This window comes from Mobula hypostoma, chromosome 17 (assembly GCF_963921235.1).
Source record: "Mobula hypostoma chromosome 17, sMobHyp1.1, whole genome shotgun sequence".
NCBI lineage: Eukaryota > Metazoa > Chordata > Chondrichthyes > Myliobatiformes > Myliobatidae > Mobula > Mobula hypostoma.
Window position 1 is genome coordinate 5,932,460 of NC_086113.1, and position 14,087 is coordinate 5,946,546.

The 14,087-nt window shown below is 38.7% G+C and overlaps 1 protein-coding gene across 1 annotated transcript in view; it reads right to left on the reverse strand.

Annotated features, from left to right (window-relative positions):
- The window catches only part of nek10 (NIMA-related kinase 10), a 113,208-nt gene that overhangs the window by 60,505 nt on the left and 38,616 nt on the right, over positions 1-14,087 (reverse strand). The window contains exons 12-18 of the mRNA XM_063069492.1: positions 12,505-12,644; positions 7,545-7,606; positions 5,734-5,811; positions 5,112-5,176; positions 3,618-3,720; positions 3,389-3,517; positions 2,531-2,668 (exon numbers count right to left, since the gene is read on the reverse strand). Coding sequence (XP_062925562.1) covers positions 2,531-2,668; positions 3,389-3,517; positions 3,618-3,720; positions 5,112-5,176; positions 5,734-5,811; positions 7,545-7,606; positions 12,505-12,644 — 715 coding nt within the window. The remainder of the gene's footprint in view (positions 1-2,530; positions 2,669-3,388; positions 3,518-3,617; positions 3,721-5,111; positions 5,177-5,733; positions 5,812-7,544; positions 7,607-12,504; positions 12,645-14,087) is intronic.

Sequence of the window (14,087 nt, forward strand, 5' to 3'; positions counted from 1 at the left end):
ATCAAAAGGCAGTCTCCCCTCTCCGGCAGCAGAGTGATCTCACCAGTGATCACAAGGCAGTCTCCCCTCTCCAGTAGCAGAGTGATCTCACCAGTGATCACAAGGCAGTCTCCCCTCTCCGGCAGTAGAGTGATCTGACCAGTGATCAAAAGGCAGTCTCCCCTCTCCAGTAGCAGAGTGATCTCACCAGCGATCACAAGGCAGTCTCCCCTCTCCAGTAGCAGAGTGATCTCACCAGTGATTAAAAAGGCAGTCTCCCCTCTCCAGTAGCAGAGTGATCTCACCAGCGATCACAAGGCAGTCTCCCCTCTCCGGCAGCAGAGTGATCTCACCAGCGATCACAAGGCAGTCTTCCCTCTCCGGCAGTAGAGTGATCTCCCAGTGATCACAAGGCAGTCTCCCCTCTCCAGCAGTAGAGTGATCTCCCAGTGATAAAAAGGCAGTCTCCCCTCTCCGGCAGCAGAGCAATCCCACCAGCAATCACAAGGCAGTCTCCACTCTCCGGCAGCAGAGTGATCTCCCAGTGATAAAAAGGCAGGCAGTCAGCGCTCACTTTCCATATTAGCCTTGCTGTTCAAATCGCCCTCATCACTTTAATCGGTGAACAATGGAAGTTTAATTGGCAAAATGGAATTGAACATCAGCTCATGCACTGTCCCGCAGCCTTCTCGCTATGAGGTTGCCCCATTGTCCTCTGCCTCCTGGAATCCTTCTTGGAGACTGCAGAGCGCTGAAACACCCAAATGATCTCTAAACTGCAAATTACAGGCTCCAACAGTTCCATAATCACATTCAAGATGAAAAACAAATGTAAAAGATATAAAAGAAGTGAAATATATGATTTCATGATCTATCCAGAAAATGTTGACCGAAGGAGCGTTGTACTGAGACGCCATCTTGTGGGCATGGTGGGCATGTTATGTTGGCACTGGAATGAGTGGCGATACTTGCGGGCTGTCCCTAACAGATCCTCGGGTATGTTGGTTGTTAACACAACTGACACATTTCACTGTATGTTTCAATGTATGTGTGATAAATAAATCTGAATCTGAAAATGTAAAGGTCTGAAGAAGAAGGAATTTGACAGGAGAGTGGAGTGGATCATGGGAGAATGGTGCTGGTCTTCCTTCCCTTTTTCTTATGACCCACTCAACTATCAGACTTCTTTTTTCTTCAGCCCTTTACCTCTTCTACCTGTCACCTCTCAGTTTCACACTTCATTCCCCCTCACCAACCCACCCACCTTCCCCCTCACCTGGTCTCAATTATCACCTGCCATTTTATCCTCCTTGCCCTTCCCCCACCTTATTTTGGCTTCTTCTCCTTTCCTTTCCAGTCCTGATGAAGGGTCTCGACCCGAAATGTCAACAGCTTATTCTTCCACATAGATGCTCTTTGACTAATACCAGATCCACCACTTCCAACATTCTCTGACTCTACCACCTAATATAGAACCAACTTCACTACAAAATCTACAGCAATTTAATAAACTGTTAACCAGTGTAGTTAATTATGTTGGCTTTGTCAAAATTGTCAGTGTCCTTTTGACCCACTACCGTCAGGAAAGAGGTACAGGAGTTGGACTGCCAGACTGGGTAACAGCTTCTTCCCTCAGGCTGTGAGACTAATGAATACCCTGCCACTACTGAGGTCTCGTCACTGGGACAGCCAGCTGCTTACTGTTTACTGTTTACCTGTGCTCTGAACTACATGCATTCTGAATTATGTTTTATTAACTTATTTGTGGTAATATTTTGTTTTACTCTGTGCTGTTTTGTGGGTACACTGTGATCCAAAGGTATGTTGTTTCGTTTAGTTGTATATATGTACAGTCAGATAACAATAAACTTGAAATTGAATTTTTAAAAACCTGTAAAAGGACCACAGCCTTGTAGGATTTGGAGGCTTGTGTACTTCAATGACCCAGAGATCTATGCTGGCTAGAGTCAGGGCTTTCTGTTTTGGCTCTTGGTAGAGTCACCCATGCCAAACAGGTCAAAGGGTAGAGACCGGACTAAGAGTGGTCCATTTGTCCTCCAGGTTCAGGGGTTCAGCTCAGGGCTAACCACCCTGACTGGTAAAATAAAATCGTTACGGAAACAGCAATGAAGAACCCTTCTGCACCTAAGTGTGACGGTGTTCCTGAGTCTCCACCTGGGACTTGTATGACTGACAGTAGTGAAAACCAAAGAAGCTACTGAGACGATGAAGGAAATGCTGAACACCGACAGATATGGTGGGTTTTCATGCTGCCCTGAATGCCAGCGGTGTAAAACAACTTTAGAAGGGGATTTATATTTTAATAACATGAAAACAAACTTACTTTGACTTGTACAATATCTTATAATATCCCTATTATCACTTGAGACATAAGGATAACTGAATAAATAACTATAACAGATCATCTTTATGCAATGCACATGCAGTTAATTGAAATGATCGCTGCTAGTAAGTTAGCAGTTTATATATATAAATAGAAGAAGTATATAGGGATTTTAAATTTTAAAAGCACACAATAAAGAGAACGTACCTGTTCCCTAATTATAGTTAACTCAGACACAATTTTTTCCACACTGTGGTCACGATCCTTTTTGTCTTTTCCAAAAGCTGGATTGTGCAAATTAACTTCCTTCATAGCAAGCAGGTTATGCCCACTGTATTTCCGAACCTACAAATTCAAGAATAGCTCTAAAATATGCACAGAACATTACAGTATAGTACAGGCACTTTGGTCCATGGTGCTGTGCCGACTTTTTAAACTACTCTACGATCAATCTAACCCTTCCCTCCCACAGAGTCTTCCATTTTTCTTTCCATGTGCCTAACAGTCTCTTAATTGCCCCTAATGTATTTGCCTCCAGGTAGCACGCGCCGCACACTCACCACTCTGTGTAAAAAAAAATTACCTCTGACACTCCCTCTATACTCTCCTTCAATCACCTTATAATTATGCCCACTTGTATTAGCCATTTCTGCCCTGGGGAAAAAAGTCTCTATCTATCAGTGCCTCTCATCATCTTGTACAACTCTTTTTTTCCTACACTCCAAGAATAGGACAGCATTTAACTTATCCTCATATGACACGCTCTCTAATTCAGGCAGCATGCTGGTAAATCTCCTCTGCACACTCTCTAAAGCTTCCACTTCTTTCCTATAATGAGGTGACCATAACCAAACACAATACTCCAACTATGATCTAACCAAGTTTTATCGAGCTGCGACATTACTCAATCACCCAACTAGTGAAGGCCAATTCACCATCTTATCAACTAACGTGGCAACTTTGAGGGATCAATGGATGTGGACTCCAAGATCCCCCTGTTCCTCCACACTGCCCAGAAATACATTTCAATGTTTTGAAAAATATTACAATAATGGAATAGCTTACCTTAAAAACATTCCCAAATGCTCCACTTCCAAGGTAGTCTAAAATGGCATAGTTACCAATAAATTTTGTCGGAGCTTTATTTTGGTTAATTCCTTCAATATTTTCAGTGATTTGTTTCAGTTCATTAGCCTGGTCATAAAATACGAGTTAAGTTACACATTTTGTGAAACTTGAGAAAGTCCAAGAGTTATTCAGAAAATATCCAATGTAATTGGACTCTTTCACTTACAGGTAAAGAGTTCATCTTATTTACTAAGCTTTCATATGCACCTATATCACGTGCATAATGTCCAACGTCAATGAACATCTCAAACACATCTGAAGGAAATAACCTGCGTTAAATAAAAATATTATATTAACTATAGTCAAGCCTAAGGATTTTGGAAATCATAAGTGAATCATACTCCATAAATCAAATATAAAATGTTCTATCTGGATGGTGGGCGCTAGTTACCATTATATGATCAAACATTTAAGATAACTTAATAGTTCTCATTTTAACAGAAAGTCTGATTTCTTAATCCAGAGATCCAGATTAGAAAGTTTTGGAGAAGCACCATTTGGGCACATTTGGAATGATGACCAAACTGCCAAATGGTGTAAAACTTGATCCACAATATATGGAACCATATACTTGATTAAACTGTGTTGTCTTTTACACAAGTTGGATGCCAAAGTTGGTGCAGTTTTTCCTTGTTTCTATTATGGTTATCATTCTAATATGGATTTATTGAGAATGCCCACAAGAAAATGAATCTCAGGGTTATATATGGTGACACATATGTACTTCGATAATAAATTTAGTTTAAACTTTGAATTTATGAGCATTAATGTACAGAGGTGTCTTGGTGCAAGTCCATAGCTCCCTGAAAATGGCTACACAAGTAAGTAGGCTGGTGTAGGTCAACCTTGTTTTAATCAGAATCAGGTTTAATGTCACTGGCATTAGAAGAGTATATGTCCTGGGTGATGGGGGTCCTTAATGATGGATGCTGCTTTTTTGAGGCATTGCCTTTTATAAGTGCCCGTTACTGTCTACTTTCCTCTTGCATTTGACCTCACTATGACAGAACAGGATGGCCGGATTAAACCACGCATATTTTCAATGAAACTGATAAAAGATTCTAAATTTGTGAAGTTGATGTTATTTGGTATGGCTCAGCAGTTGAAGATCATACATACAAAAGTTAACAATTCTATTTTATTCTTTGGGGGCTGAGCCTTATTCCCAAAGACAACCAAAAATGGCAATTAACATCTGACCTTGCTAAAGTAGGACAAATTCCTTGAGTATGCCTGAAAAGTTTGCTTATAGGATGGTGGGGGAGAGTGACAGCTGGTGTGGAGTTTGAGTGAAGGAATAGAAAATAATTCAGGACTGCCATTTGCTAATCATTGGTTGGACAATAACTATTTTTGAAATATCGTGGTCTTGATTGCTAACATTCAAAACGATGATATCAATTATGCATATACATGTAAATATCTTAAACTGATCACAATGAATGATGCTACGGATTTTTTAAACTGTACTTTATAACTTAAAAACATGTGTCAGTAGAATGGTTTAATTTTTCCACTCAGAGAGAATCAGGACAGTTGCTCATAATTTGAAAATTAAACATTAGAATAAATATTATTTCACCTATATTGTTGTTCATGAGGTGTACTGAAGTTTTAGTATAACTAAAAGCAATGAATACACAGCTTTTGAATATAATACCTTTTGAACAGTTGTCTATTCCTTTCCATGCTGAAGAGAAAACGCAAGGCTCTAAATGCATAGCACTGTAATGAAGTTGTGAAAATTGTTCAGTATATGCAGAATGTGTTACTGAAACTCGGACATCGCACACAAAATGCATTGCACATAGCGATAAGCGTAATAAAAACTGCAGTAACAAGTCAACAAAAGCCAATAATATCTTAAAACAGAAATAAATCAAAATATCTTTCCCAGAAATGCAATTTTTGTAAAAGCAATATATTACTAAAACCACAGATTTAATTCCTGATATAGTCATACAAATGAGTAAAACACTAAATATAATTAGAAATATTTTGCAGTAATTCATTTTTGTTCTAATCTGGAAAGTTAATTTGAAGCAACTTAAGCAGACATATTTTTTACAGTATGACCACATAATATACCAAGGTGCTCAGAAACCCAATGTAATGCATTGCTTTGGTTAAAAGCCAGCAAATGGACTGAACACAATGATTACATTCAGAATTTAACAAAGCAGTACTCTATCAAAGTCTTAAATGTTTAAGTCATACTCTCTGCAAATAGCTTCTCTAATAAACTAAAACAGGTCACTTTAGAAAATAAGATCAAGAATTACCTGCAAAATATCTGAATTTGGTGCATTTCTTTGCTTGCTTGGTAGAATTAACTTTCCTATCACATAAATGCCATTTCCCTGCAAAAAGAATTTAAGAAAAGAGCTGTGATGTTTTCTGCAATATTAAGTAATATATTCCTTCAGTTCTATATATGAGGGCATTATGAAACTTGAGGAATTGGGCAAGTGACACCTAAAGCCTGTTATGCCACTCAATACGATCATAAGTGATTAAATCATAGCCTTAACACCACTTTTCCATTCGCTCTCCCTAACCCCTAGACTCCTTTGCAGTTCAAATGTCCAATGACTCGACATCCATAACACTCTGGGGTAGAGAGTTTCTACAAGTCATTTTCGTCTGTGAGAAGAAATTAATCCTCATGTCCAACTTAAATTGGTGGCTCCTTATTCTGAATCTATACCCCTTAGTTACAGTAGATCATAAGTTCATGAGACATAGGAGCAGAATTAGGCCATTCAGCCCATTGGGTCTGCTCCACCATTCCATCATGGCTGATTTATTTTCCCCCTCAACCCCATTCTCCATTTTCCAGAAATGCAGAACCTTGGGAGTCTCCCGGAGTTCCTACATCCCACATGAAGAACGCACCACTGACCCTGGACCCATTCTCACTGCACTGGCTATGTAATAACTGACAAAGGAAAACCGATACCTACCAGAAACTTACCTGGAGCCTTCACCTCTACATGCTTAAGCCTCTTGTGCCAAAGCCTATCCATTTTGTCAACTCATATGTCTTATGGTTTAACACTGTCCAATTACATAATGGCTGCTCTGCTTAAACATAATTTCTTTTTATTGCTCTTTGCTAAATACCTAATAAATTGCGATATTTGGAGCCTGCCGAAATTCTAGACATTTGCCTGTTATTGGTAGAATCTCAGATGGTGATGAAGAGGTGTACAAGACTGAGACAGATGAGCTGATTGAGTTGTGTTGCAACTACCTTGCACTCAACATCAGCAAGACCAAGGAACTGATTGTGGACTTCGAGAAGGGCAAGTTAGGAGAATATTCATCAAATTCTAGACATCCCTGCTAAGAGAAACATCCCCACAGCATCCATCCTGTCTCACAGCTCGCAGAACGAAAGCCAGCTTCCAGATGAGATCTAGTCAGTGCCTTGTAATGTTGCATCAAAACTTTATACTTCATGCATTTTGCAATGAAGACCAATATTTCATTAGCCATCTTAATTACTTGCTGTGTCAACATGCCAACCCTTTGTGTCTTATGCACCAGAAAGTGACATCTCTTTGCACCACATTTTATACTGTCACATCATTTAAATAACTTGTTTTTACATTCTTCCTTCCACAGTGGATAACCACACTATTTGCCACATTTTACAGAAGTTACCAGCTTTATACCAATTCACCTAACCTATCTGTATCCCTCAGCAGACTCTGTGTCCATCTCACAATTTGCTAACTCATTTACTGTCACATTACCTAGAAAATTTGATTGTAATACATGCATTTCCTTCATCTATGTCATTGTTCAAATTTTCAGATTCAACTTTTCCAGTGGTAAATGTTTCAAGCTTGATCTGTGTTCTGTTAGATCAGTATCAGATTTGCTATCACAGTGTATTCCTCAAGCCTGCTGAGGTATTTTGATGCCATTCTGAAGATTTCTCACAATAAATTTCGATCAATCCCAATGATAAGTAGAGCACTGGAGCCTCAGCAAAGATAAAATGGCTTTGAAAGGTGTACAAAGTAAGCAATTACCTTTTAAGGATGTATTCTAACAAGTTATTTTCTTTAACTTCGACCACACTGACCTGTACAACCTGTTGAGCATTCGTATCATTGAGCACTAGTTCAGTAAGGGCAGCACAGCACGCTGAAATAATAACGTAATCAATAGTGAATATATTGTTCTGTAAAGTAGTTTTGGAAGAACATCACAGCACAGGATACGGTAGATCTTGGAACACATTTCATTATTCAGAATATAACAAATTAACATTGTTACAACTTTTCACCATATTAGTGATTTATTTGATTTTTGATTAATAGAACTCTCTTGGTCCATAGCAAGAGCGTACTCCTGCAGGTAAACGTAGTACATATGACATTACAGCACAGTACATGCCCTGTGGCCTATGATGTTGTACCAACCTTTAACCTTTTCTAAGATCAATTTAACCTTCCCCTCCTATAAAGCCCAACTCTATTTTTCTATAATCCACGTGTCTATCTAAGAGTTCCTTAAATATTCCTATTGTATCTATCTCTACCCCCACCCCTGGCATAGTGTTCCATGCACCCACCATTCTGTGTAAAGAACTTACAAGTATTATCAATTATGAATCACAGGGTTTATAAAAACCAGCAGATGACTCAGTATGTCATCATTGGAGAACCTTATTATGTAGAAATTTGGAAGAATTTTCTGTACTAACATTCAATAGAATTTAGAATTGAAAATACACGTTAACTGTCCTGTGCTATCACCAGTGGGATCATCAGTTGATCTACCACCTGTCTTCAGGAGTTTTGGCAGATATCTTATCCTAAAAGATTTACGCACATTAGGAAAAACAGCCTGATTAGGGAAACTCAGCATGGCTTTGTGTAAGTCAGGTCATGGCTTTATGGCTTAATTGAGTTTTCTGGGAAGATGCTGAAGGTAATTGATGAGGTAGGGCAGACAACGTTGTCTACATGAACTTTAATTCAATTTAATTTAATTTAATTTTAATTCACTCACACACACACACACACACACACACACACACACACACACACACACACACACACACATACATATACACACATGTTGGCCACTTTATTAAGTACCTCCTGTACCTATTATTAGCTGTAGCCCATCCACTTCTAGATTCAATGTGTTGTGCATTCAGAAATCTGCTTCTGAATACCAGTATTGTAACACATGGCCATTTGAGTTACTGTCAGCTTGAACTAGTCTGGATATTCTCCTCTGACCTCTCTCATTAACAAGGTTAACTTTAACAACACCTACAGAACTGCTGCTCACTGGATATTTTTTCATTTTTCACATCATTCTCTGTAAACACTTAATGTTGTTCTGTGTGAAAATCCCAGGAGCTCAGCAATTTCTGAGATACTCAGACCATCCCATATGGCACCATCATTCCACGGTCAAAGTCACCTACATCACATTTCTTCCCATTCTGATGTTTGGGCTGAACAACAACTGAACCTTTTGATAATGTCTGCATGCTTTTATGTTGCTGCCAATGATTGATTGAATATTTGCATTAACGAGCAGGTGTACAGGTGTACTTAATAAAGTAACCGCTGAATGCATAAATGAATGAAATGGATAAACTGCATGAAAATGTAGATGTTTGGGTTAGTAATTTTGCAGAGGATACAAAGACTGGAGAAGCTGTGGGCAGTGAAGAGGACTGTTCAAAGAATACAGTGGAATATTAGTCAGTTAAAGACATGGGCAGAAGAATGGCAGATGGAGTTTAATCCAAGCAAGTGTGGGGTGTTGTACTTTGGGAGGTCAAATGTAAGGAGGAAGTATACGAGTAATGACAGAATCCTTAACGACATTGATGTACAGGTGGGTCTTCGGCTCCAAGTCACGGCTCAGTGAAAGTGGCAACCCAAGCTGATAGGGTGGCAAAGGTGGTATATGACATGCTTACCTTTATTGGTAGCGGTATTGAGTACAAGAGTTAGGAAGTCATATTATAGCTACGGTATATAGATCTTTGTTAAGTCTGCACTTGCAGTAGTGTATGCAATTCTGGTCACCCCAAAAAAGAAGGATGGAGAGATTTTAGAAAGTGTTTAGAAGAGGTACAAAAGGATTAGAGGATATGAGATACAAGGAGAGGTTAGACCAATGATTTCCACTGGGGCGGTTACCTGTCCTAAGGGGGCGTGTTAGGGGAAATAGAAGTCATCTGGGGGGCTTCAAGATTCTTGTGGGGGGGGGTAAGCGGCACCCTATCTTGAGGTATGAGACCTGACCGACAGTGTCAACTTGCTGCCATTGTTAACATCCGATAGACATTCTCAGTTTGTGTTGATTTTTTAATTTTAATTTAGCCCTGTTAATTATGGATAAATACATGCAGCTCAATCTCTATAAATCTGAAGGCGGAGAAGCCTTAAATTCTAATCCTGCTAAGAAATGTGTTAATACAATGTTACGTACCTGGAGTACGGTTTTATTCCGTACCTATCAGATCAACAACGCCCCATGTGTCTTATTTGCAATACTCTACTGTCTAATGAAGCCAAGAAACCATCAAGATTGCAGGAACACTTCTGTAAAAGACACCCTGAAAAGGCTACTTATGGTATTCAATTCAGAAGATGAAGATGAAAGAGACATTTGAAAAGCATTGCACACTCGAGTCACCTGCCAAGGAAGCTAAAAATGACATTGATAGTGGTCTCACTGCTTCTTATAACATTTCCAAAATGATAGCAAAATGTGGAAGATCTCATACAATTGCTGAAAGATTAATAATGTCTGCTGCATCAGAAGTGCTCACCACTGTTCTTAAAATGGATACCAGTATTTTAAAATCATCTCCTCTGAGTAATAACTCTGTAGCTCGTTGTATTGACAAAATGAGTGAAGATATTCAGTATCAACTATGCACAGAGCTACAAAGAACAGAATTTGGGACACAACTGGATGAATCAAATGTGTGAGACAACGGGCTATTGCTAATAGCATATTACGGTTTATTAAAAATGGAAAAAATTATGAAGAGATTCTCTTTGATAAAACATTAAAAAGCAGTATCAACAGAGCATCAGTCTACGACAAGCTGAAAATGTATACTGAGAATAAAAATATTCCAATTAGGAACATGATTTCTTGTACAACAAATGGATCACCATATATGACACATCGCCATGCTGGTTTAGAAGCATTTATGAAAAAAGAAATTACAAGTCAGTTTGCAATCCACTGTGTAACTTATCGTTAACATCTCGCATCCAAAAACTTTTTTCAAGCATGACTCTTGTAATATCTGCTATCAACAAAATTAAAGTTCATCCATTAAATAGCAGAATATGTTGCCAGTTATGCCAAGGTAACGATGAAGATTTTGAATGCTTGCTTCTTCACAATTAAGTGCATTGGTTGCTAAAAGGCTGCTGCTTAAAATGTTGCTTTGATCTTTTTGACACGGTGGTTAAATTGTTGCTCAAAGCCGACAACAGCTTTGGAAACAAGATTGTCCTTCTACATGGAGATGAGGCATATCTAGCCAACCTGTATGACAAATATGAAACTGCAGGGTGAGAATTTCAATTTAATCCAGGCTAAAAGTGCAGTGTCCACTTTTATCATAAAGTTGGAAATATATAAGCAAAACATTGGGAGAAGAATGTTCTCACAATTTCCCTGCATGTAAAGTATGGCACTCTCTTTCACAGACAGTGATTTGCAAGAGTACTGCTTATATCTGCAGTCACTGAGGAAGGATTTTGGAATCGATTCAAGGATTTGAACGATCTGGAAACTTCGGACTGGGTAATTCTTTGCAAGGTGGAAGAACAGGAAGAGAGCTTGCAAGAAGAAATTATCAAAATTCAGAATGATAAAGAAGCAAAGATGCTTTTCAAAAATGTCAGCTTTTGTAGGATATGGCTACACTATCATACAAAGTTTCCTGATCTTTAGAGAAGAGCCAAACTGCACTCCATTGTATTCCCATCCTCCTACCTTATTGAAGAGGCTTCAGTGCAGTGAACCACATACTCACAAAAAACAGAAACTACTTGGACATTGTTATGTGTGGGGACTTAAGGCCTTTGCTGTCACAACTTGAACCAGATATTTCAACCCTTGCTAAAAACCACCAAGCTCAAGGATAACATTGATATTGAAGCTGCTCACAGCACAAAAGTACTATGTAAACTAGATTTAAAGACAAATAAAAATTAAAAACAGAAATATTTCTTTCATGTTAGCATATGGTGCATATGGTAGGCATGTTTTTACACTATACTGGATAGTATATTGTGCCTAAGAGGGGCACTGACAAGTATGAAGGTGCTTTAAGGGGGCATTGGCAAGTACGAAAGTTCTTTAGGGGGGCGTTGGGCTAAAAAAGATTGGGAAACACTGGGTTAGACAAATGTGGGTTGTTTCCTCTGCAGCACCAGAGGCTGAAGGAAGATATGATAGACATTTCTAAGCTTATAAAAGGCGCAGATAGATTAAACAGCCAGTATCTTTTTCTCACAGTTGAAATACCTAATACTGGAGGGCATGCAGTTAAGGTGAGGGGGAAAAGTTTAAAGAAGATGTGTGGGGCGAGCATTTTAAATACAGAAAGTGGTAGGTGCCTGGAATGGGCTGCTAGGGAAAGCTTTGATAGTAGATATGGCCGTTGCATTTAAAAGGTTGTTAGATGAGCACATGAACATGCAGGGAATGGAGGGATATGGACTATGAGCAGGCAGAAGAGAATTCGTTTAATTCAGCATTATGTTCGGTGCAGACATTGTTAGCCAAAGGGTCTGCTCCTGCATTGTACTGTAGTGTTCCATGTTCTAACGTTACTAGGGCCCTGGACTGTCTTGGTATGTCAACATTTATCTATACTTCAATACATTTCATTGTTAACTATTTTTCAGTGAAATAAACAGTCATTCTTTTAACTAACATTAATACTTTATTGTAAACCAAGAAAACATTTTAATCAAATTATCAAGGACTCGTCAAAAATTTATCCTTACACTAGAGTTTCACTTCAGTATAAAATGTTATACCTTCTTGCAATGAGAGCATATTCTCTTGAATTTCTTGAGTACTCAGCTTTTCAGACAATTGAAGTTGCCGAATTCTCCCTGAAGCATTAGCACTAGACAAGCTTCCAATTGAAGAACGATCAGATACAAAGTTTCTATCGCTAAGCAAACAAAAAGAAACACATCTGTAAATGCATAAACTCTGCTGTAGATGGCCCCAAGTCTGGCTGAGAAAGGAGTTTTGGGCATGGGGCTTGCAACCTCATCCCATAAAAATCCAGAGCTACAGAACCAGCAGAACCTTAGAGGCCCTGTCCCTGGGAGAATCTTGAGGAAGGATACACCAAGAAGTTGGACTGCTCCTGGGGATAACTCAAAGACTGGCCCAGGACGGAGGACTCCGGTGAGCTGCTGTTGGCCACCTATGCCTCAGTAGGGGTGATGGGTTTATGAAGAAGAGGAACTCTAATACAATTTGATAGAAACAGTTCTAGCTGTATCATCGATTAAATTATTTCTGCTACATGAAAGAGTAAGGCAGAGAAGGATATGGAATTCCTGGCAGCAAGTGGAATATTATAGAGATGGATGACGGTCACCAAGGGATTCTATGTTCTACAGCTTTAAGATACAACACCATGTTTCACATTAACCCTTCGTCAACAAATACTACTTTCTCTATTGTGCTAATGGTAGAGGGGACATGGAGAAGATGTTTCCTATAGTGAGAGAGTCTAGGACCAGGGCGCACGCCACATTAGAACAGAGATGAGGACAAATTTCTTTAGCCAGGGGGTGGTGAATCTGTGGAATTCACTGCCACAGATGGCTGTGGAGGCCAAGTCATTGTGTATAGTTAAAAGGAAGGTTGATAGATTCCTAATTAGTTAAGGCTTCAAAGGTTTTCGGGAGAAGGCAGGGGAATGGGGTTGAGAGGGAAAATAGATCAGCCCTGTTAGAATGGCGAAGCAGACTCGATGGACCAATGGCCTAATTCTGCTCCTATTGTCTTATGGTAATAAACAGATTATAATAAAGACAGAAATTATATGATTTACTCAAACAGATGGAAGGCATGCAATATTACATACCATCTAGGAACAAGCAAAAGTTATTTTCATATCTTTCCTCACAACATGCACCAAAAGTAACATAATCAATGTTTATTTTTGGCAAACTTAAAAAATAAAGCATATTAAACTACACAACAAAAATATAGATACAGCGCCGATGTACTATACATGTGACAAGCATCCATAAAGTTCTAAGCTCAAAATAATTTATTATTAAAGTCACCAAATACTACCTTGAGACTCATTTTCTTTCTGACATTCACAGTAGAACAAAGAAATACAATAGAATCAATAAAAACTACACACAAAGACAAACAATGTACAAAAGGAGAAACTTTGCAAGAGCAAAATAAAACTAATAAATAAATAAATAAACAAACAAGCAAATAAATAAATAAATAATACTGAGAAGATGAGTTGTAGAGTCCTTGAAGGTGAGTTCCTATGTTGTGGTGAACACTTTGAGAAATGAACAATTTAACAACGCAGTACAAAAAATCTGGAAAGACTGGAGAGAAACGACTGAGTACA